The following is a 25902-nucleotide window of genomic DNA, read 5'->3' on the forward strand; positions in this document are numbered from 1 at the left end:
TTCATTGCCCACTTGTAAATATTTTACTATGTTCTATTTGGGATTTATCACATTGTAAAGTAATAAACAAAAAAGCAATTTCATTCTCTTAATGGCTAGATAATTGTTCCAAGCCATTTGCTTTGTCTTGCTCAGATGTTATGTGTATATGGTTTGCTCCCTCCCTCATGTAATTCCTGTTATAAATGTTAGTGGGTGGGAGAACTAAGTGGTGATTATAGCTCTGCTCTTGATTAACCGTTAATGGATTATGGGTTATCACCAGGGTGTACTGACATAAAAGCAAAGTCTGGAGAGGTCATGTAAGCTCTTCGTTCTTCCCGTGTATTTCTCAGTGTCTTGAAAGCCACTGAAAATTGCATCCTTCTGAAACTGTACCAGAACCACAAGCAGAAATAAATGTCTTTTGCTTATAATAACTTAGAAGTCTGTAGTATTTGCACCTTGCTGCATACACGGTCCCCATTCAGATATAAGTCTAGGCTTGGACTTGTTCTCTCCACTGATGGATCAGTGTGCCAACAGCACGTGGTTCTAAGTATTGTTTTAAACTTTGGTCACAGGACTTTTCCATCTAATATTTTTCTCAGGTTTCCGTAAATATTGCAAAGAGATCTAAAACAAGATGGAGACCTATCTATCATTTGTATTACCAAAGCTAGTCTTTCTAATAGATCTACCCCAAAATAATAGATATTATGAAATTTACACTCAGTATAGTCTACAACATACTTTTGAGGTTTTAAAACCATGCATGCTTTGTTCTTCCTACGCCAAATTAACATATTGGCACGTATGAATGTAGACAAAAGAGTGACATTTCGTGTGGAGTAGGAAACTGTTCTGTATTCACATCAGTGACCATTTCAAACCTATCTTCATTTTCCATCTTCCCTCATATTTTCCTCCCCCACAGAATTTAAAACCAGATCCAAGATGCATCACTTCACGTGTGAATATTTAAAAATGTAAGTCAAAAGTGAAGAATGTTTCTCTTTAAAACAGGAGCCATTTGATAAATGAGAACACAGGAGGCGTTTCTCCACGTGTTTGTTTTGTGTGTTGCATGTGTATGTGCATGCCACAGATAGCATGTATGCCCTAGTCTACATGCCATGATGGCTTCTCTACTTTCACTACCCAAAGTCTGCAGCTCAGGGGTGGAACAGTGGTGATGGTGGACATTGTGCCCGATGTAGGGGATGAATAACTAAGAAGTGGAGAAACTGTGGTGAGGATGACTTCCTAATGACACCCTCTTCACCTCTGACGCTCAAGGTGAACTACCAAAGAGTGTTGGATTGACTTTCATTTTTTTTATTAGTAAAATTCATTCAATTCTTACTGCCTAGTAGGAATGAGTTTGGGGTTTCCCTCCCACTCCCAATCTTTGATTCTTAGGGGTGCAATCTGACGTAAGGAAATAGTAAACATCCTTGGACATTCTGGCTGCACAGCCACTGCCTTCTGCACCAGCTCTTCTAAGTGTAATCACTGGGGATGCCGTGGACTCTAAATCGGTACAAACACGTATACTTTGGATGTCCCCAGTTGCTAAGGATTTGAAGTTTTACACATAGCAAAGATTCAGAAGCTTCATTCTGGAAACAAAGAAAAGAAAACATGAATGACTTATAAAGGTTCCTCTGAATGCTGAATGAATTCCTCTAAATTCTAATGAATGCTGATATAATAATGTGGAACCTCCTTCCTTCCCTAACACAAGTACATTCAAATAGTGCTCTGATGGATGGAGAATGAGTCACTGGAAGGAAAGATCCCATGAATGGGCAAATATAGGGGGAAGAAGATACTCGGGAGGTCTAAGTGCACCAATAGCTCTTAGTGCTTTTGTCTCTCCTTCCACTTGCTGCTGTGCCACTGAAGGGAGAATTCTATGAAAACTAGACCTTTAAAACCAACTGTGGGCCGGGCATGGTGGTGCACACCTTTAATCCCAGCACTCAGGAGGCAGAGACAGGTGCATTTCTGAGTTCAAGGCCAGCCTGGTCTACAAAGTGAGTTCCAGGACAGCCAGGGCTATACAGAGAAACCCTGTTTCGGAAAACCAAAAACCAAAAACCAAAACCAAAACCAAAACCAAAACCAAAACCAAAACCAAACCCAAACCCAAACCCAAACCCAAACCCAAACCCAAACCAAGCCAAACCAAACAACAACAACAAAAAACTGTGAAGACTGAAGTGAAAGAAGTGTGCATTGAAGGCTAGCCTGGGCTAACATAAGCAGGATCCTGTTTCATAAAATAATATCTAAAACAAAAATAAATACAACCTCAACAAAACCCAAAGCTAAATATGAATCCAAATTTGCACACATATTCAAATCAGACATAAAACTCTACAAATGTGTTAATTTAGGGTAGTCAGTCATCCTTGGTATCTAGAAGAATGGTATCTAGGACCTCCTGTTGATGGGTGCTCAAGTCCTCTATATAAAATGGAATAATATTTGCATACAAGTCAGGATTGACTCTCCATGTAGTTCCATCTCAAGACTTTTCGTAATCTTGAACAGAGTGCAAATGCTATGTAAATAGCTGCTATGTTGTAGTGTCTAATAAACACTAACAAGGAAAGTCTGTAGGTGCTTAGTACAGTCCTTTGTTTCTCCAAAACATTTTTCCATTGATGGTGTGATTTTGTGTATGAGATCATTGTATATAGAGAGTTATTTGGGCACTTGTTTGGGGCACAGGCTGAGGGCAGCTCAGATCAATTTCATTGTTGACCAAAAAGTATCATAAACACTTATCCTTCCATAGCATAAGACGCTTTCTACATCCCTCCAGTTGCTTACTGTGGTTAACTCTAAATGCTGATGAGATATCTTACACATGTTAGTGCAGTTCAGTATCAGTTAACAGTTGGTGTTTCCCTCCTTGGCTTAGGAAGAGAAATCTTACCTATGTTATCTAGCACTAAATAGTGACTGAGTTCCTCTCTCCCTCTCGCAGCCTCATATTATGCCTTCAAAGACAAACCATTTATTAAAGGTGGATGAGACAATCACTAGCAAACTGAATTGTGCATGTGGGAGATTGTTTCCTGTGTATGTGCTGTGTGCACTATTTTTTTTTAAAAAAAGGACCGAGAAATTTAATAGCTGGGGAAATAAGTGAGAATGAGTCAGAAATTGCCTTTGAAATTGTACATGTCTTACAATTAATCGTGCACCAATAACATACAGTTAAATGATGTGTATTAAAATACATGCCAGTGTTTGAAGCAAAGGATGCAAGTTATAAAAGCCTCATTTTGCTAGGGCTTTGGCTTGGGCTTATGCCATGACTGTTTTCGGTAGCAATTCCAGCAAATCCCTCTTAGTGATGAAACCAAACATAACTTAGCATTTCCCAACGAATAAATACCTGGAGCTCAAATGTTTGAATGGTTGCTTCCATTTTGTTATAAATAAACTGACCTAGGAATATTTCTTCTCCTTCACATTTCTTCATAACGCCCTGCAAAGAAAACAACAGGTACAGAGGCTGAAATGAGTGGATTCTTGGTTGAAAGAAATGGACGCAGGTGCTCAAGTAGCAATGGTTCACTTGATATTGCATGTGCTGGAGCTGGGGAGATGACTCAGTGATTAATATTGCTTGTTATGTAAGCTTGGAGACTTGAGTTTAAATCCCCAGCACCCCTGAAAAAATCTGGATGAGGCTGCCTGTGCCTGTAACCTGAACATCAGGGGTCTGAGATGGACAGAACCTGAGAACGCACTGGCCACCAAGCTTTGCCACGATGACAAGTTTTCAGTTCAGTGACAGACCCTGTCTCTATGTAGTAGGGCCAAGAGCAAAGAGCAACAGAGGAAGCCCTTGGTTCATCAATTCTGTAATACAGAAGAAACAAGGGAAGCACTCATTATTGTTAAGTGGTTTTTGCCTGGAGGCCAGCTGGAGTACCTGCAAATCAGGAATAGTAGTGTGTAAACACGTACAGGCAGGGCCAGTCAAAACTCATCCCTAACTCAACACTGCCATGCATGTGAGTGTGAGGGGCTCGAGTCAGGAAACCTCAGCAGTCTAGAATGAGAAGCATCAGGGGACACAGGAAGTGGGCTATACCTTCCTCCAACCAGTGATATCAAAGGACGGAGGTAAGGCCTAAGCCTTTGAGGAAAAAATAGGAGTAGACAAACAGACAAAATCCATAGGGAAGGTCAAAGGGCAGCAGAGAGAAACACAGATTCCTGTGGCTTGAGGTGGCACTAGCACTGCAGGGCTTTAGGCTACACGCCCAGAAAGGCTCAGGATCTGGGCCATGGTATGCTAGAGGACATGAAGGGGAGGGACTGAGATCATTTCAACAATCCCTGGTAGCCCTCAGTCCATAGTAGTCCTTGCCCACTGCCACCCCATGCCAGAGCTCTCTTCCTGAGCCAGCTAGTTATGCAGCTGAGGTTTGCCCTGTGCAATTCCTCCCCAGCAGGAGCCAGCAAATCAGCCCAGTTGACACTTCCCATAGGCAGCAGTCCTTTCAGAGTCAACTGGACAGTGTGCCTGGGCTTCAAAGGAGTATGGAGACAGTCAAGGAAAGCTACTTATGAGATCAACAGAGACCCTGCAAATAAACAGAAGATGAGACAAAACTCCGATGCCAATTAGTATTTTCAGATGCAAAGAAGACTTTACTACAGACATGAAAGAAAATGATTAGACTCTAAATAAGCAATATATGTGGAAACCAAAGTCTTAGTATTATTATGGAGGAAATGAAAAATTTTATGTAAGAGTTAAAATAAACGAGATACAGTCTTTCAGAGATGGAACATAAATCAGAAAAGGTACAAGAGAAACAGACTTCAGGATGCAGGAATGAGGCCCCACAGTAACCTCCATACACCAGGCTCATCTGCATCATTACATAGGAGCCAGACTGTAGAAGTGTTCCAAAGGGGCCGAGCGTGGTGGCGCACGCCTTTAATCCCAGCACTCAGGAGGCAGAGACAGGTGGATTTCTGAGTTCGAGGCCAGCCTGGTCTACAAAGTGAGTTCCAGGACAGCCAGGGCTATACAGAGAAACCCTGTCTTGAAAAACAAAACAAAACAAAACAAAACAAAACAAAACAAAACAAAACAAAACAAAACACAGTGTTCTAAAGGGGTGGCTGAGAGGAAGGAAGGAGGGAGAAAGGGAAACACTGTTTATCTGATCAGAATAAACAATGGGAGAATGTGCAACTCTGATGAATGTATTAGAAACAGAAATGTACCAAAGGGAGCAAGTCAGACAAATGGGTGACAAGTACCTTTGGAAATATTTAAAATGTGAACAGAAAGTAGCTCAACAGGAAGCAACACTGAGTTGACCACTGACTGAAACAAATGATCAAAACGACACAAATCCCCTCAGAGCGTCAAACATGAAACTCAGATCTAGAAGTTCCAATCCAATATGTATTTCATAGAAACGAAACTCAACACCCATGGTAAAATCTTGCACACAAATATTTACACTCCTATTATTCATAAAAGCCCAAACCCCGCAAATAACTCAGATGTCTACGAAGTAATGGATAAGTAAAATAGAAGCAACCAAGTATTTATTCTTTGGTTTCAAACAAAGTCAAATATTGACATCTGCTATAACATAGCTAAATCTTGGAAGTACTCTGTCAATCATTCACTAGAGAGCACATACAGTATGGTAATGATAATGTGCAGAATCGGTGAATTCATGCATCAGCATGAGTGGTTGCCAGGGCCTAAGGATGTGATGGGGATGGGAAGTGAAAGTTAAGCAGCACCTGGCTCCTCTGGGAGGAGGCAAAAATGTTTTAAAATTGTGGAGGTGGCTACGTAATTGTGAATCTTAAAGCGACTGAAGAGCCGCTTCAAATAGGAAGGTCACACGCTCTGTACATTATATCTCTATACACCTGTTTTTTTTTAAGACAAAGATATTGGATGGCAGAGCCACAGAAAAGAGGTGATTTTCATCTTCTATTGGAGGAGAGCCTAATAGCCAACACTGAAAAGTCAAGAAATAATGCTAAAAGAAAATACAGAAACAGGTGTCTCATTCACAGATAAAGTTGTTGTTAGTCAAAGTTTTGAGACAAAACGAATTGGGATCAAGGGGAAGTAGGAAGGTTAATTGTTGGTTCTAGTGCTTTGTCTAAATTTAGCTCCCCAAATCACACAGGAATCTATGTGTCTGAGGGTCCGGTCCCTTCCCCAAATGGTTTTTGATTGGTCAATAGAGTTACTAACAACCAATGGTTGAGACGAAGGTGGGACTTTTAGAAGGGATGAAGGGAAGAAGAAGGAGCAGAATCGCCATGACTGGGAAGCAGAGAGATCAGAGGTAAAGGCCTGATGACTTGTAAGAATCTGGGAAAGTGGTCCCAGGGGCCACTCCCCCATTGGGTCTGAGATAAGCAGAGATGAAATATGGATTTAGCAAGTATAACACAGGAGGGGAAAGTGGGTTAGGCACATGGAGTTAGGGAGAAGCCCAGCCATTGCACTGTTAAGGCATAATAAAAATTAAGCTGGTGTGTGTGTGTGTGTGTGTGTGTGTGTGTGTGTGTGTATTTCATTCGTGAATCCAGATCTCTTGGGCAGGAGCAGAGACACACTCACACCCTCCAGGAGCATAGAGCATATTCTTTAAATATCTTCCTGTACAGTTAATTGTGATATTTATGTAACTAGCCAACATTTCAGGTATACATGTATAGCTTTTTAGTTGTAAAGTAATAATATAAAGTCAAACATAGGTAGTCCAATCTTCTCAGAAGCTTGTTCTACACAAAAGCTCTAGAAGTCAGAGACTCAAGCACTTAGTGCACAATTAAAAGGTGAGCCCAGGACTGGGGGTATAGGTCAGTAGCAGAGTTGCTAGTTTGGCTTACAAGAGGCCCTAGATTCAATCCCCAAAGACACCAGTCTAGCTCCTCAATCCCAGTCAAATGCCCTCTACATCAACCCACTCTGAATGACAGATTTAGATAGCTTCTCACATAGACAGAGAACTCCTTGGGTGCACTTGAGATGTTTCCTGAAGGGGACACCTTCTCCGAGATGTGCTCCATGGTAACTGCTGTTGGGATGATCTTCCTGGCGAGCTTAATCAGGATGTGACCCTGGGAACCTGGAAAGGCCCAGCACTTCCCAGGGTGGACATCTGGCTAGAAAGAAAACATTAAATGAATCTCTTTTCTGGATACATAGATCTAACCTTTCCATACTGAGCACCTCATCACTAGCCACTGTAAAGCTCTTAGGACTACAGCATGAAGCCTCAGGACACAGAACAAGCAGCAGACCTTCTCAAACAGCCTCGGTCTGGTTGTTCATCCAGAGCATTTTATGCTTCTGTCCAGTGGAGCTGCTGCCTCGGCAGCGTGTTTTCTTTCAGTGCTAGACTAGACTAAGAGCTATAAGGAAGCTGGAGATTTAAGTGCTGATCGTGTTGGTGCTGATTGGTGGTGCTGGTGGCGATTGGTGGTGGCGGTGATGGTGTTGATGATGATGGTGATTGGTGGTAGTGGTGATGGTATTGATGGTGATGGTGATTGGTGATGGTGATGGTGTTGATGGTGATTGATGATGGTAGTGATAGTGCCGATGGTGACTGATGATGGTGTTGGTGGTGCTGATGGTGGTGATGAGTTAGGAGGCAATGGTGTCTATGGTAGAAGCAATGCCAGTGGCAGAACTGACAGTGATGGTGGTATGGGACATGAGAGTGATTCTATTGGTAGTTGATGGGGTTGATGATAACTGTGGATAATGATGATGAAGGTCCTGGTGATAAAGAAGAAAAACAAAATATTTCTTTTACTAGATGTAAAATTGTAGCCTGGCAAGAAGAGATTGGAGATTTGTCTGTGAATATACTTTTCAATTTGGAAACAACTTCTGACATGCGGTTCATAGTGTGTTGACTGTCATGATCTTTCCGAGTGAATGAAAGGCTCAGTGGAAATTTCTACTATAGTCAACCCTGTGAGGGCATGATTGGCATACCACTTAATGCCAGGGTGGCGTTGCAGGACAGCCTCTTTTAACAAATGTTTGTTAAATGCCTGACATTTTCAATGAACAAGGGAAGTCACAGAATCAATGAAAATTAAAGGTATGGAATTAGATGTTGTGGTAAACAAAGTCTAGTTTTCTGATCTTTAAACTGTCATAATTAATAATAGTTTAGTACTCTAAGATAATTTGTACAGTGGAAAGTGTAGAGCTGTAAGAAGTGTCTAGGTTCTGTAGGCAGTGTGGATGTTCTTGCTTCCATGTTAAACATTAATACAACCAGGATGTTTTATAACAACATATTTTTAAAAAAGAGATTTGTTTGTTTGTTTGTTTGTTTAATGTATGAGTACACTGTAGCTGTCTTCAGACACACCAGAAGAGGGCATAGAATCCCATTACAGATGGTTGTGAGCTACCATGTGGTTGCTGGGAATTGAACTCAGGACCTATGGAAGAGCAGTCAGTGCTCTTTACTGCTGAGCCATCTCACCAGCCCTATAACAACAAGACGTAGCACTTACCTGAAGTATCATATCCGGAGGCATCTCATAGTTGAGGAACCCTATGCCATGCCAGTACAGTTTTGCTTTATTATTTTTGTAACTTTCTGAGGTCCCAGCTTCAATGACAGAGGCTCCTAAAATTGCAACATATTTTAAACTTACACATAAAACATAATTAATACATGCCATCTAGGTTTTAGTGATGTTGCTGAAAAGTTTGTTCACTAGACAAACTACAAAGTCTAATTTACCATTGGGATTCAGTTAGGCCAGGGCTACTGATATCCTGTCACTTTCCTAAAGGCTTTGTTATTTTCCACTGGTTTTGAAATAGGGTCTCACTAGGTACTGAGGCTGTCCTTGGACTTGCAGCAGTCCTCCTGCCTTGGCTTCCTAAGTGCATGGTAAAAATATGTGCCACCAAATCTGGATGGAAAGCCTTGTTTGCTTTTTCTATTTTCCCAAAATCTCTGAAACTTATTTGTAATAAGAATAATCTTAGATACTGGAGCAATTTCAAAGCTAGAATTAATTTGTATGTTATGTTTATCATCATCCAGAAAATCAGACTTTTCTGTCATACTCAAAAACGGAGACAGCAGCAAAGTCACACCATGCATACCCTTCATGTTACATTTGTAATAGTAATTATGTAGCTTCACCAGGCTTCAGGTTTCTGTAGCAACTTTAATTGTAATTAAAGAATTGTAGAAGTATTTATCAAACATTATCCCTCTAAGATATTTTATCTTAGGAGGAAGATATATTTTAGACATGAGAAATTTTAAAAATGCAAATCATGTCTTCAAATTTCACTTGAGTACCACAACCTAAAACACTGAAGCCCATGTGCTTGTGTAACACTGGAGCCCGTGTGCTTATATAACACTGACCAGGCATCTAGGTTCTGCACATTTTCTTGGACAGAACAATTTCAAGTATTAAAAATGGATCTATGGTTGCCACATGCAATGATGGGAAATACTACCCTGTAATTTAGATACTGAATAATATTTAGGAGTCTGGGTAGAAGGCTCAGTGGCTTAGAGAGTGTATATGGTCTTCCAGAGGGTCTGAGTTTAATTCTTAGCAACCACTTCAGGTGGCTCACAGCCACTAATGACTCCAGATACACGGACTGCAGTGCCTCTGGCTTCCATATGCACTGCACACACATACACACACACATGCACACACACACATGCACACACACACAGGATTAACAATGTATCTTAAAACATTTTTGTAACACTCTTACAGCATGTTTATCATACAATTTCTTGACATCTGTCTAAAACTGAAATTATATCAGGCATCTTTTATCTTGTCAGTTAGTACTCCTACTTGTATGACAAACTGCACAGGAAACCTCTTTTGCATCCTAAGCTATTTAAGTCTGATGACCTCCACAATCCTTTCATGAAAACAGAAATTGAATGGTTTCTCCTGCTGAAGAAGTGCATGCTTATTCATGTTTCATTCATTTCATTTTTAGCTTTCATTAGCTCTCTAGAAATATTAAACCCATTTAAACGGTACAGTTTAGTCTTGCTTGCCTAAGCATATTCAGAATCATGCCAGCCATTGCCACCGTAAATTTAGCATTAGTCTGCTCCAAGAGAAGCCTATAGTGAGTACAGTCTGCCCCATTTTCCTCTTTATCAGTTGCTGGCCTAGACGGTCACTGACCAATCCCCTCCACACACTCACCTAGTACAGACATTCCTTTACTGCCTCTTTGGACCGCATCCCAGCCTGCTGCTTGTTGCAGTTACCTCGACTTAAAGCACTTGAGATCCCTGTGGGTAGTGATTCTTTATGTTTCCTGCAGCGTACTTGAGTCATCTGTTCATGGGCACTTCTAATTTTGATGAGTATCAATCCGGTTACTACAGGTATTCTCATATGGGTTTTGGCAGTGCTGAGGCTCGAACCCAAACCTTCTGAATTCTGAGCAGGCAATCCTACCACCAAGCTAGACTCCCAGCTTTGTCATGAGTGTTTGGGTATAAATGTAAAATTTGACTCTTAGGTAAATATCCAGAGGTGACACAACAGGGTCACTAGAGCTATATTTAGCTTGAGAAGTTGTTGTCAGGCCACCTTCCAAATGTACCACTTAATAGCCATACATGCACATGAGGTGGACAAAAGCCCAGGGCTTCCCAGTGTCTGCAGCACTTGGCAGGCTCCGTCTGCCACTCGGATAGATGTGTACTGATGCAACACTATGCTTTTGATTTCCATTTCACTATGAATAATAGTGTCCAGTATGTTTTCATTTTCTGTTCACGTTTGAATTTCTTTAATAAAGTGCTTATGACCTTTCCCCCAATTTTAAAACTGAGTTTTCTGTTTTATTATTACCAAAGTTTGAAAGCTTCCATAAATTTTAAATCCAAGTGCTTTGCTAAATTTTCATGCAGCTATTATTCTCTCTCCACCCTTGTGCTCTCAATTGTCCTGTCTACAACACAACTTAATATGAATGAGGTCCAAACTGTCTGTTCTTTTCCTTTTGATCATGTTTTGGTGTTTCCTTTAAGATATTCTTTCCTAGGCTGACAAAGAAAAATTGATAATAAAAGGACAAAGCTGAGCTGCAATGTGAGTTCAAGGTTAGCTGGACAACTTATCAAGACCCTGCCTCAAAATTAAAATTTAGGGAAGGTGTAGGCACATAGCTCAGTGGTAGAGTGTTTGTCTAGCATCCAAGTGGCCATGAGTTCAATTCCCAGTGCAATGAAATAATGAGTAAAAACTACACACCTCTTTTCTCTTACCTTTTGTCCTAGAAATTATATAAGTTCCTGCTTTACCTTCAGTCTTCGGTTAATTTCTGGTCAATGTGAGCTATGGGTAAGGTTTACTTCACTATGAATGTCCTTTGTACCAGAACTTCTGACTTCACTTTTTTGCTTTACCAAAGCCCAATTCACAGCGGACTGACTCTGGACTTGTGTTCTATGCCAAAGTTTTTTTATTTCTGTAGCTTTATAAATAATAATCCTGAAAAACAGCTACTGAATGCTCCAGCCTTACACACACACACACACACACACACACACACACACACACCGATATAAACATGGGTTATTCTAGTAGGTATTTTGGCCTTTTTTTTCTGTGTTAGCAATCATGTTATTTATAAGTTGAAATATGTTAATTTTCTTCTAACTTTTTTGTCTGGTTTCTCTTTCTTCCTCTGTTCTGTTTCTTGCCGAGGCACATGGGTTTAAATGTCAATGGCAATGTTAATTGGAATAGGCATTCTTAACTCTGTTTCTGGTCTTAGGAGAAACTATCCAGTCTCCATGAATACCTGTGTGGCATTATGTAGGAACCGTTTACCAGGTTGAAGAAAACCTCTTTAGTTTATTGATAATTTCAATCATAAATGAGCTAAATGTTGTTAAATGATTTTATCTAATTTCATTACCCTAGCGACAAGATTGTCAATCTACTGATGTAGCAAACTATGCAGATATATTTTCAAAAGATAAATGAGCCTTTCAGTCCCAGAAGGGGCCCTGTTTGATCCCACACATGTCATTCTTGTGTGTTCCTGAGTTCACTTTGTTGTAATACACTACAAAATGAAGCCAGTTGTGGTAGCACATGCTTTTAATCCCAGAACTTGGGAGGCAGAGACAAGCAGATTTCTGTGAGTTTGAGGCCAGCCTGGTCTGCATTGTGAGTTTCAGGACAACCAGAGCTACATGGTGAGACCCTGTCTCAGAAAACAAACAAAAAAAGAAACAAAATATATTTCAAAATGATAAAAAGGACAAGTGATAAGGGAGAAAGAGGATCTGGGAAAGAGGGGCTGGGGAGGGAGGAGAGAGGGGAAACTGCTAAAGATGGTAGATCTATCATCTATCTTTCTATAAATCTATGTATTTATCTATGTATGTATTTATCAATGTACCTATGTATCTATCTATACATCTATGTATGTATGTATATATGTATGTATCTATCTATACATCTATGTATGTATGTATATATGTATGTATGTATGTATGTATGTATCTATCTATCTATCTATCTATCTATCTGTTAATTGATTGATATTACAATTATCACTGTGCTCAGGGCCCTTGCATACACCAGGCAAACACTCCACCAGTCAGCTAGAGACCTAGACATAGTTTTCTTTTTAGAAAGGTTTTAATCACACAATTTCTTTAATCATCACGTCATTATCCATTTCTTATTGAACAATTTTTGATAATTTGTACATTTTAAGAAATTAGTCCCCTCACCAATACTGTCTCTCACACTACCTTTCCCTCTTCCACTCTGCACTGCCCATTGACCACAGAGATTGCAATTCACAGTCCAAGAACTGGGTTTAACTTCAACTTGAAGACGTTGAGCATATTACTTTGTAAACCACCTTTAAATATCGGCATTTAATCAGCAATAATGCACTTAGCATCTCTGTAAGGAGTGTCATTGTGGTTCATAATAATATACAGTGGTGTATGTCTCCTACGCTTAACTATTCTCAGCCTGCTTGGTTTTCCTGTGGCATCTCAGCTTTCTCTGTGGTCCTTTTTGATACATGCTAATGGGAAAGCAAGCCATGAAACTCATTTATAGAATCTTTTTTAGAATCTAGAGTTGTTAATGTTGCTCCTTCTTGATATCATAGGTATATGTGTCATTTTCTAATAAAGAATTTTAAATGGCCTTAAATAATTCCTTTTTAAAAAAAAACGCATTCATCTTTTCAATTTTGTTTCTGTACTTACCTGCTGACTTCAAGGCATAATCAGCCAACTGTATTTGGTCCCCTCTGAACTTTTTAAGCACATAATGTACCAAGTTTGACATTTCCTGTAAAGATTGTAAAAATAGTTTTTTGTTATTAATCTTTGCCAACTGCTTGAACATTTACCTTCTGTTTCATGGACATGGACCTGAATTCCCTAATCTGCAGAATTTTAACAGTGTGGACAGCTCCCAGATGCTCTCAGTGCCAGGCACTGATAAGCTTAAATGTCTTGTCCACAGCTGTGTGGCAGCAACACTTCCCAGACAATGGATAGAGCTAAAGCTAACATATGATTGAGACCATAGTCACACAGAAAGGTGGATCTGGGGGAATCTCTCTTAAGCCTGTCCCACTGAATCATGGTACCCTCCCATGGGATGAGATGCAGCTGCCCTCTGCACTGTGCTACCTTCCCATAGGATGAGATGGAGCTGCCCTCTGCACTGTGCTACCCTCCCATGGGATGAGATGGAGCTGCCCTCTGCACTGTGCTACCCTCCCATGGGATGAGATGCAGCTGCCCTCTGCACTGTGCTACCCTCACATGGGATAAGATAGAGCTGTATTAGGTGTGCTCCTTACTATGTCCCTCACTGATGTCCTATACTTAGCAATAAACACTGGAATATTCCATAATTATCTGAGAATTAGGTGGCTTACAAAGGCCAGATAATTGCTTATAGCAGCAATTTTCAACCCACTTTAATGTATGTTGGGTTTTGAAGGATTCTCTTGTTCAAAAATAAGCAAGTACCCTGAGTAGGATCAACAGTTAGTTATCATCAACTAACTCAAACAGTGAGTTACAATTACAAGGACAAGATAGAGCCTGGAAGCAGTGGAAGGCCAGGCTTAGATTTCTACAAATTTCAAACATAGACTTGGGGAAGAGAAATTGATAGAGGTCAAGGAGGTGGGAAAGCATCACAGGGAGGATTCCTGCTTAAGTCTGGAGCTCACCAGAGGCATAGTTTTTAAGGGCAGAATGGAAACCTCTTGCTAGTGAGTGTTTGCTATGGACACTCAAAGAGCACCATTTCTGAGTTACTGGTTGGTTATTTTGTGGGAAGTAAGTTGTATCGCAATCTAATATCCTCTCCGGAACACAGCATTGGTGGATTCCTAGGGACAGCAGTAGTAAAAGGAAGCCAATATGGGTTCCAGTGGACACAGGTTAATGCCAGTTGGTACCAAGTTGGCTGAGGAAATGGGATGAGCATCCCACAGCTGTCTCACCCCTATCCACACCCCAGCCTGCCTTGCCTCATCTAGAACGTCAGTAGTGGCCTGGTCCTGCACAGCATCTCGGTGAACAGGCAAGCTGTGATTGTGTACGCCGTCCTTCATGTCTTTAAGCAACGCCTTCAGAACATCTATTTGTTCAATTAAAAACAGAATTTCACGAAAATTGTTCTCCAAAGTCTGGCTTTCTTTCCTGTATACAGAAGAACCACAAGACGAAAGAGGAAAGTGTTAAAGTTCCTGACAACAGCATCAGGGTCAGCAACAGGCAAAGGGGTCAGCTAAAGGGGAGGAAAAAAATAGCTGTGCAGGGAGGAGAAAGCAGGGATATACACTTGTCTGCTCATTGCATTTAACTATGTAGAAACAGCAAAGGGGATAGACACTCAGAAGACAAGAGCCAGGGTAAATCCTTGCTTGACTTTATCTACACTGAGCAGAAAGGATGCAGCCAGTCTCACTTGTCCTTGGTCAAGTGATTTCATACAGGTGAAGGCTAAATCCCAATGCCGTCTCCTTCAAGCTGAGATGTCCTACATTTCAAGTACAGCAGAGAGAAGTGCTTTCAAGCTGTACCTGGTAATCCATTCAATGTCCATACTTGAGACTTTATTTATTTGTTTGTTTATTTATTTATATTCCTATTTATTCATTTTTAGTTGTAGCTTCAAAATCAGGATCTTGTTGTTTCAGTCTGCCGAATATTAAAATTATAGGAACATGCCAGGCTCAGCTGAAAATGGTATGTTAAACAGATATGGCTTTTTGTGGTGGGTAAGAGGAAATAGCCAGAAAAAAAAAATGCTCTTGACTGGTGTGATCTAAAAGGTATATATAGGAAAGTCATTTCTGTTTTATACATTTTCAAAAAAACAAACCCCAATATTTCAATATTTGGCTTCACAGCTGACAATGGCATATATAAAATCCAACTCACTTTAAAAGTTCCTGTTGCTCCTTAGGCATGCGGAGTCTGGCCTGGAATAAAGAAGAGAAATAACTCTGAATCTTGCCTCTTTGCTCATTTGTCTTTCTTCTGAAACCACACTTTGACCCTTGAAATACATTGCAAGACATAAGTGCACCTTACATGTGTGTCTTTCTCAGCCTGCCACATTGTTACCATGTCTGAGAAGGTGGCCTGTTCATACATCCAATAGAAAGTGATATTTAATGTGAACTCCAGGATGCAAGACTTATTTGCTGTTTCTGAAGGTGGGAAAGGTAGAAATAGACAGAAAGAAGGAACAGGAAGGTGGGTACCACTGGTGACTGTGGATACACATTTTTATTCCTGAGGGTGATTTAAGAATTTGGACCAGCTCTTGGTTCAAGACCAAGACCTTGAGGACCTTGAGATGTAGAAGTCATCACAGGCAAACTCTGTCTGTTGGGCCTCATGTGGTTGATCTATTGTCCAGGACTATGGTTGGTGTGCTGGTTAGATTTTTGGTAACTTGAAACAAATTGGGAAAGGGAAACCTCCATTGGGAAAATATCTCAATCAGATTGTCGGCAAGCAGTGGGCATTTCCTTGATTAATAATTGACATTGAAGGGCTCAACCGACTGTGGGTAGTACCTACCCTGGGCAGGTTCTAAGTTGTATAAGAAAGCAAACTGAATAAACCATGGGGAGCAAGCCAATAAGCAGCATTCCTCCATGATCTCTGCTTCAGCGCCTGCCTCTAGTTTCTGCCTTGAGTTCCTGCCTTGGTTCAGTCAATGATGAACTGTAATGTGGAAGTATAAACCAATAAATCCTTTCTTCTCCTCATTCCAGGACAGTCAGGAATGCTAGGAAGTGCTCATGGAATGAGGAATGGAAAATCTCACTGAAATATCAAGAGCTTCCAGGCAAAGGAAAGCACGTTTGGCTTGACATGGAAGGCTGGTCATAAGGAATCAGGAATCATTTGCCTTTCCCCCTTTTCTTGGAGCTTCTCCTGGGGAGTCTGCGGGGGTCAGAAAGTATGGAGAATCTGTGAAGTTTCTTAGCCATAAAACCTCTTCAAAGAACCCTTCTTGCTGTAAGCTATCTTCACAAAACCAAGATGAAACAATGCAAGCTGAACTTACCTTGTAGCATACTCAGTTCTAAATGAGTGGTATGCAACAATAATTTAATGAAACATCACCTGGTAATTATAGAGCCGGGAGCCATATTCGGCAATGACAGTGTATAATTGCCTGGGTTTTTGAGGAAACTCTGTTTCTTTAAGCCACTGATGATTTAGAAGTCCTTTAAAGAAAAGGCAAACTCTGATTAAATAACTTACTTAGAAACACAAAATACCTTATTTGTTTTAATAGCCATTTCTGTGAGTGTGAAAGAGGGATCACCTTAAAAATCAGGAGTAGAAGACTGGGACTGGGACTCAACAACAGAGCATTCGCCTCTCATGTACAAACCCAGCACTGCAGAAAAAGAGGAAGCTAGGGAAATGATACAGTACACAGAGTGCATGTTGCACAGGCATGAGATACTGAATTTGGATCCCTGGTAGCCACCTAAAAGCTGATGTGGCCACAAATGTTAGAATCTCAGCTCTGCAGAGATGGTGGTTATCTGAAACAATTGGATATCTGGAATTCTAGCTTCAGCGAGAGACCTTGTCTCAAAAAAATAAGATGGAGCTAAGTGGGGGTGGGGGGGAAGACAGCGGGACATTGTTCTCTGGTTTTTGCGCATGCACACAGCAGTACATGTATACCTGCATACATGTACACATACATGCATACATCACACACACACACATGCATGCACACACACACTCTCAGGTTGAGAAGGGCAAAGAGACAGGGACAGATTTTTTAGGTGACTCATAGAAAATGGTGAAGGAGAATACCCAGTCCTCCACAGAAACCATCATAGCAGAGAGAATGGATGGTGGTGCTGGTGCTGGTGGTGGTGGTGGTGGTGGTGGTGGTGGTGGTGGTGGTGGTGGTGGTGGTGGTGCTGGTGGTGGTGGTGCTGGTGGTTGTGGTGCTGGTGGTGGTGGTGCTGGTGGTGGTGGTGGTGGTGGTGGTGGTGCTGGTGGTGGTGGTGGTGGTGGTGGTGGTGGTGGTGGTGAGAACGGAGGGAGGAGGGAGGAACAGAGAGAGGGAAGGTGCGAGAAAGAGATTGAGGCAACTGTTCTGGAATCTGATACTGGACAGCAGCAGTTCTGAGATGCAAAACAGCTTTAATCCTACAGACTGATCAGAAAGATAAAAAGAGTGAGCAGAGTCAGCCACAACTGTGGGACATTACTGAGATACACACTGTGCAGATCATATGTCCCACCCTGAAAGAGAAAGAGGAAAAAGAGGGAATACCGAAAAGAACAATGGCTGAAAGGTTTTCAGATTGATAAAAATAACAATAGTAATAATAAAATCTGTCCACCAAGAAACCCAACAAATGCCAAGGAGAACAAACTTAGATTACCCACACTGAAACATATAATCAAACTGTCAGAAGGCAAAGGCTCAGAGAAGGATTTGAAAACAGCCAGAAAGGAATGCTTCACCATGCATAATGACTCTTGGCAGGATTGTCATTTGGTTTTTCATCAGAAACTGTAGAAGCCACAGAGCAGCAGGGTGCTGAGAGGACTATCGATGTATTCATTGGTGCCAGAGAAGTACACATTTAGCAAAGTGAACTCTGCAAGTGAAGAGGGAGAGAGGGGAGAGGGACAGGGAGAGATAGGGAGAGGGGAGAGGTGGAGGGAGGGAGATGCTCAAACAAATACCGGGCATCTGTTGGACTAGTTACTGTTTTTCAGACCAAGCAAAAGGACATTCTATGGGCCACCTCAATGCCATATGAAGAAACCAAGATGTCCTGCTCAGCTAACAAATATAAAAACCAGAATTATCATAACATTGGTCAGTGTGTTAATTACTTTTCTCATCACTGGCATGGAAAAACCCAACTGAAGTAACTGACAGGAGGAGACATTTATTTTGGCTCAGTCTTAGAGGTTGCCATCTACCACAGTAGGGCAGGTGTGGTCACTACAGCAGCACCACACATGATAATGGGAGCTTGTGGCATGGCTTGTTCGCATCATACTTGATCAGAAAGAAAAGTTCTTGGCCCGGAGCAGGATAAGCCTATAGCAGTGTTCTATATCTTCTAGCTCCATGTCCCAAATGTTCAATAACCCCCTAGAAGAGTTCTACCAGCTGAAGACTAAGAGTTCAAACATAAGCCTGTGGGTAACGCTTACTGTTCGGACTTTAACAGATGGTAAATCAGGTTTAATTTCTTAAGTGATTTAAAAGATAAACACAGAAAACATACTGATGGGTAACTGGATATTTGCATGATTTATAAGCTAACTTGCTGCCAAGTCATTTTGTTATCAGTTTTGGCTGTTATAATTCTTGTGGTAGTGTTTTCCTGTAATTCTTTGAGGGATTTTTGTGCTTCCTTTTTAGGACTTCTACCGGTTTAGCAGTGTTCTCCTGTATTTCTTTAAGTGAGGGGTCTGCAACCCTATAGAAGGAACAACAATATGAACTAACCAGTACCCTGAGAGCTCGTGTCTCTAGCTGCATATGTAGCAGAAGATGGCCTCGTCAGCCATCATTTGGAGGAGAGGCCCTTAGTCTTGCAAAGATTATATGCCCCAGTACAGGGGAATGCCAGGGCCAGGAAGCGGGAATGGGTGGGTTGGGGAGCAGGGCAGGGGGAGCATATAGGGGACTTTCGGGATAGCATTTGAAATGTAAATAAAGAAAATATCTAATAAAAATTGTCTAAAAAATAATAATAATTCTTGTGGTAGCCACTAAGGAAATATTTAACATGTCTGTGAGAAGAATCTTCAAAACTATGTTACAACCAATTCAACACAAAGGATGATAGATACAGAAAAGTCAGAAACAAGAGGGTAGAAGGACACAGAGGAAAAAATAGTGAAATGTCAGAAGAAAATCTTTTCTTATGGATAATTAATTTAAATGTAAATAGGCTAAACTCTCCAAGTCAAAAGCGGGGGCACATACGTACAATCCTAGCACTTTGGAGACTCATGAAGGAAGATGAAGAGTCCAAGCCAAGGCCTGGAGAGATGGCTCAGCAGTCAAAAGCACTAGGTGCTCTTCCAGAGGACCAAGATTTGACTCCCAGCATGCACATAGCAGCTCACAACCATCTGCTACTTTAGTTCCAGAAGATATATGGCTTGCTTAACGTATATAAGCCTCTGGGTTTAATCTCAACACTGGGAAACAGCAACAAACTAACATAGATGTGTGTGTGTGTGTGTGTGTGTGTGTGTGTATGCACACACACTGTGCTAAAGAACTATATTACTAGAAAGTCAATCCATAAGACTATGTTCATCAATTGGATTATTTATTATTATTATTATTATTATTATTATTATTATTATTATTATTATTATTATGGCAATACTTCCAAAATTCATTTACATATTCAAAGCCATCTCAGCCACTGGCAGAACATCAGGCTTCTGGGCCAATGGGAAAGATCTAGACATGTATCTATGGCCAGTTGAACTTTTGTCAGGATCCAAGACAATTGAAAATATCTTTATGAGAGAATTATCTCTTCAGCAAATGGTGCTGGTTCAACTAGATATTCAGGTGCAAAAAAAAAAAAAAAAAAAAAAAAAAGAACCTGGAATTGAATTGTGTACCACATGACCACGAAATGGGCCAGTGACATGAATGTCATTGCTAAGACTACAGGACTACCAGAAGAAATCAGCAAATTTTCATTGTTGGGATTTTGCAGTGTATATCTTGATAAAATGTCATCAAAATTATAAACATTTATGAAACAAAAGATAAAGCAAAATATGAAAAGACAGTGTTCATGATGAAAGAAAGCATTTTAAAACCAAATGTCTGAGATGGGCAAATATGGTAAAAATGAACAAAAGACAAATAGACAAATCTCCAGATAACACATGCCCAGAACCTGTAAACCCATGCAAATCGGTCACTAGGAAAATGCACATCAAAACCACAATGGCCAGTCTGTAGCTACCAATATGACTCTAGTTTAAAAGGAAAATGGTAAGGGGCGGTGACATCATAGAGAAAGTCAGACTCCCCACTTATTTCTGGTGGGAATGGAGAGTGGGGTGCTCATTGGGAAAAACTACTGCCACTTCTTTCCTGGCATCTCCACTACTAGGTATTTGCTAAGACAGAAGCTAAACTAAATGTTCAAACAAACACACATGCACATTTTTATAGCTGCACTAACCCTACGACCCAAAAATTCTTATACCTTATAGACCTAAAGGTATGTAGTCTAAGTGTCCATCAATGGACAAATGCATTTTAAAATGTGGTTTATATAACCACAATGCAATGTTGTTAGGCCACAGAAATGAACAAAAAATGGATACACTCTGAAACAAGGATGCCCCTTTAAACATTAGGACTAATGAATACAAACATACAAAAAAAAAAAATCCCTGCCATTTTGTCACATATTTGAGGTAGGTAAAGAGGCAGGATGCAGAGTTGTGGTGAAGAGAGAGAGAAAAAACAGGAAGCTACTGGTTTGGGATACATAGAGTTTTCTTTAAGAGCAGTAGATACATGCAGTACCCCAATAAAGTAAATGGCTGCTTGACACAGTATACCCAATAGCACTGAATTATCATTGGAGAACAAAAACAACAGTGGTTGCTTTAATTCTTCTGAGATTTATACGCATTGATGTTTAAAGCTGAACCAGCATGTCCATTGGCAAGTTGGCTAGCTTGAAATTAGGAAGAGAAGCAGTTTGCATCCATTATAAAGACTTCAATGTATATCTTTAAAAGATGCCATAGTTGTACAAGTATAGCCCAAAGGCTAAAGTGTCAAAGGCTTGATCTTCAACTTGACAGTACAGGAGGTGGTAGACTAGTGAAGAGGTGTGGCTAGGTGGTTAGGTCATTGGAAGCATGCCCTTGAAGGAAACATTGAGACTAGGCAGTACTGGCCCGACAGGTAAGATGTGCTTACTGGAGCAACAGTAGCATGAAAGCTATGAGCTAACTAACTACTTTGTCAATGAATTTGAGACTTGTTCACAGGAGGAAATTTCATACCTGGAACTATAATTCTAGCCAAAAGTTCATGGCTGGGGACGTCATGGATTCTAGGGTAAAAGTTATTAGTTATATAGTGGTGCTGTCAAAATGCCTTCTAAATATTTATGCTTATGCCCGTAGACTTGGACTACTCTCAACCATGCTAAGAGAAGTTTTTTTCTGCAGTCAACAGCAGTCAATGGAGAGATGGTTAACTGATGAAGCAAGAATGAGAACATGAGATTGAGTGATCAGCCTTAAATCTCTGTGTAAATCCCACAAAGGCACAGGGGATGTTGAAGAAGAGGAGGTAGCAAGCATAGAGCTATAGGATTGGGAGGAACACTGTGAACTGCTAGCAGTCTTTTGGATATGAAGATTGCATTCACAAACTCACTGCAGTTTGAATAGGTATAAGACCTACACAAGATCAAGACAACCCAAACTCTGGCATCGATGGAGTAGACAATTCACTGACTTCACCACTTGCTAAAGAACTATTGGTGTGGGTAGTTGCTGGGGGGTGGCGGGGGGAGGGGAGATCATTCTGCTTTGAGGACTGGTAGGTTTCCCATGCATCCTGTGGTAGGAAGGGCTCATGCCTATTTGCATATTGGCAGCACTAACTAGACTTACTGATTTTCAAATCACAAGTCATAAAGTTGGGGGTGTGGCATGAGAAAGATGGAGAGGGGAAATGGGAGAAAGATGTGGTCATACCTCATTATGAATTTGTGAAATTCTCAAAATAATTAAAATTTTAAATGAGTAGAACTAAAGCAACATATGCACATATTAACAGGTCTTGATGAAACATTATTGTATATAATTAATATGTCAATAAAAGATTTTAAAAATTGAAAAAATCCCCAAGCTAAGTCACTCAAATTTAGAAAAGGTAAAATATTAGATATTTCTATGGAAAGCAGATTGGTGATTCTTTCCTTTTAAATCTCTCTCTCTCCGCCTTCTATATATGTTGGATGTGAGTGTGCATGTGACACAGCATGTATGTAGACATGTATGTATGTAGCAGACAATTTGATAGAGTTAGTTTCTCTTTCCACTTTGTGAGTCCAGAGACCAAACTCAAGTTGTCAGTTTTGGCAACAGGGGCTTTTAGCATTTGAGCCATCTCACTGGCTCCATATTAAGGATTCTTTTGTTTGTTTGGTTTGGTTTTTAAGAAAAGAGTTTTTCTGTATAGCCCTGGCTATCCTGGAATTCACTCTGTAAACCAGTCTGGCCTTGAACTCACAGAGATCTATCTGATTCTGACTCCCACATGCTGGTATTTAAGGCATGTGCTACCACTGCCTGGCTACGCATAGTAGAGATTCTTAATGTCTGTGAAACTTCTGTGTTCCTTTGCATGTATATTATGACTTCAAGTTTTGTGGTTTTATGGGATTCCTGTGTATAAACATATGTGTCTCTGGATCTATGTTTCTCTTGCTTTTTTTTTTTTTTTTTCTTTTTCGGTTTGTTTTGTCCTCTCTAGCTTACTTTATTTTATTTTATTTTATTTTATTTTTATTACTCTTTATTATTGTTATTACTCTTTATTCTTACTTGTTTTCTAAGTAGAGATAGATAGGGCATGGAGTTTGGAAAGAGGGGAAGTGGGGAGGATCTCACAGTTGTTAGGGGAGGGGAAGCTGTAATCAGAAGACATTGTATTAGACAAATCTATTTTAAATTTTAAAAAGCTGAAATACTTACAGAAAGATAATTCCCCAAATCACCTAAGAAGAACTTATATTACTTTTAAAGTGAGACATGAAAAGGAAAAGAAGCTTGAAGAATATGTAGGTGACTTCCACTGTGTCTAACATACATCAGTCCACTGCACTCTCTCTTACCACACATAGTGTACGATGCAGTTTAAGGACCATTATCGCTAAGGCTTACCAACAAGAAGAAAAGTTGATATAAACACTGTACTTAGGATAATCTTCCATGATCGAGTTAACCTACAAATGACGAAGAACATTAAGAATTTAACAATGTAATCCATTGCTATTAACTTTTAACTTCGACTTTAGTCAGTACACCTAAGACAACAAACTTGATTTGTCTCACTCCTGGCTGCTCCAGATTAATTCTATGAGCTTATTTCTGGTCTGTGATCTTTGAAACTGACAGTAATTTTCATGGTGGTATATGTGCAGAGACATTTACATTCCTCCACACACATGTGACTATGAAGCTGTTGGGTTCTTATTTATGGTTTTAAGTATAAAGTTTTTCTAAAAGTCAAAATTGATAAATTTACTAAATGACAAATGACTAAGGTTAAAAGAGTTCACCAGACTTGTCCTTAAATGATAGGATTGGTATCCTTATATGAGTGGAAGAGACCAGGCTGCTGTCCATGTGCCATCTGGACATGGAGAGAAGGTCACTGTCTTTGTGACAGGCAGAGGGCCTCTACCAGAGCCATAGTCTGCTGAAGTCTTGACTTTGAGCTTCCTTGTCACCCAAAATGTGAGAAAAATCAATGTCATTTTTAGCCTTCCAGTCTCTGGCTTTTGACCATGGCCCAAGATGGTCAAAATATCCATCCACCAAATATATCAACAAGCCCTCTTGGGTTTACAACTTCCACTCTCAAAGTGTATCTTATCTGAGCTCTATCCCTGCTCGTGAGGTATGTCTAGCTTTATAATTCTGTGAATAGGCATATGTGGATAGCTCCATCTGTCTACCCTCTCTCAGCACTATGTTTATGAGTCCTCACACTGTGTGGTTGTGGCTTACCATTCTTATGAGTGGCAAGTGCCTTGCCACTGAGCTATACCCCAAGTTCCCAAATTCAACCTTAAGAAAAAAATTCTGGAGGAATGAAAGAATGCTAAAGCCGTTTGAGTATTCCAGGTTGCCAGGCAAAAATTGATCCTTACGAGTTAGGAAAAACCAGATGGTGATGAATCATCTGTTCCTTGTAGGTGGCAAGTAGATGCTACAGGAGAAGCCCTGTGTCAGAATTTCAGAAAGACCAGTGATACCTGTCCCAACATGTCACATCATTCCACAGTGTAACTCTCAGCTTTTCATCTCTTGGCTCTGAACTAGACTCCATGAACCAAAAGGCAGGATTCTAAAGAAGGACTAAGAGAGTGACCTCATCCGGAAGTGATGTAATCTATGTGCTGATACCCTCTTTTCCCTAAAATTTACTTCTTTACTATTATGTTCAACAGATTACTTACATTGCAAGTTAGTTGACCAAAGGGTGTCGGAAGTGAGTCTCTCACCAAACCACCTTAACAAGTATGATGTCAACTGGGCTTTGTGAACCACAGCTCACAAAGAGAATCTTAAATTCCCTGGATACAGAAACTAAGCAGCTTGCCTCCCTCTACTTGATCATGCTGAGCCACAGCCAGGGCTCAATGACAGGACTTAGACAGTACTAAACGCAACTAAGAGGAGTGTTCCTCCTCCTCTTTTCCCCTCTGAGGTAGCATTTCTCGAAACCACGGTGTGAAGAAGGCTTTACTCTCTAGAGAGTGATGTTTAGGCATTAGTCACAGCTCTAGTGAGCTGAATTAAATCAAAATGACTGCCCTACCGTAGTTTCCAAATATATGTATGTATTCCAAATATATATATATATATATATATATATATATATATTCCTTTTTTTAAAAAAACTAGAAAAAATAGCTGTCAGGCTCTGTTTTGTGAAATTCTTTCTATGCCTTCACATAGCCTGTGGGATTCTGCCACTTAGGGCAAGCATGCACCATGCATAAAGACTTCCGAGGCTGCTCTTCTCAAATAAGGTCATTCAGCAGCAGTCTGTTTTTATAATGGGCAGCATTGCTTCTGTGTAGGTGCTCTTTCTGTTTCCAACGGTGGCTATTACAGTGTTTTCACCCTCTTCCCCCACAATAAGGGCAGAAGATTTGGCTCACACACTAGACAAGGCTCCCTTTCTTTATGGGAAATGTGTTCTTACCAGAGGACGCACCATTATTAGCTCAGAATGTACATCAACCCCTAGGTTCTTTATTCTCAGTCAAGGGTGCAGTAAACACCTCTCTGGCCTAGTGCGCAAAGATTGACTAAGCGCTGGATAGCCCAGAGCCTGGATGAACCTGTGACCACAGAGCATGCCATCTGTATGGTTTGTTACCACTGACAAGGTTCATTCTTCCAAAAAACATGACTTCTATGTCTTAATCTTTTCCCCTTGTACACTGTGATTACTCAATATTCAATAGCAAATGGCCGGTGTACCACAGGAAGTATTATGGTTGGAAGCTTCAGAGGAAACTGGAAATGATTTTCTCCAAGGAGGAGGAAC

General features: G+C 40.5%; 1 protein-coding gene across 7 annotated transcripts in view; it reads right to left on the reverse strand.

Moving 5' to 3' along the window:
• Window positions 1-1287: 1287 nt before the first annotated feature.
• Window positions 1288-25902, reverse strand: part of Sun3 (Sad1 and UNC84 domain containing 3) — a 32949-nt gene continuing 8334 nt past the window's right edge. For 2 of the 7 annotated variants that reach the window (NM_177576.3, XM_006514597.4), the window contains exons 2-9: window positions 16680-16783; window positions 15480-15520; window positions 14564-14735; window positions 13278-13362; window positions 8539-8654; window positions 6997-7164; window positions 3392-3484; window positions 1299-1601 (exon numbers count right to left, since the gene is read on the reverse strand). In NM_177576.3, the coding sequence (NP_808244.1) occupies window positions 1482-1601; window positions 3392-3484; window positions 6997-7164; window positions 8539-8654; window positions 13278-13362; window positions 14564-14735; window positions 15480-15508 (783 nt within the window). In that variant the 5' untranslated portion in view covers window positions 15509-15520; window positions 16680-16783 and the 3' untranslated portion in view covers window positions 1299-1481. Of the gene's footprint in view, window positions 1602-3391; window positions 3485-6996; window positions 7165-7598; window positions 7784-8538; window positions 8655-13277; window positions 13363-14563; window positions 14736-15479; window positions 15521-16679; window positions 16784-23501; window positions 23564-24598; window positions 24754-24802; window positions 24837-25902 lie in introns of those variants that run through there. The other 5 variants (XM_006514595.4, NM_001290519.1, XM_030245703.1 and 2 more) reach the window with 5 other exon arrangements.

The sequence above is a fragment of the Mus musculus genome, chromosome 11 (assembly GCF_000001635.26).
Source record: "Mus musculus strain C57BL/6J chromosome 11, GRCm38.p6 C57BL/6J".
Taxonomy (NCBI): Eukaryota; Metazoa; Chordata; class Mammalia; order Rodentia; family Muridae; genus Mus; species Mus musculus.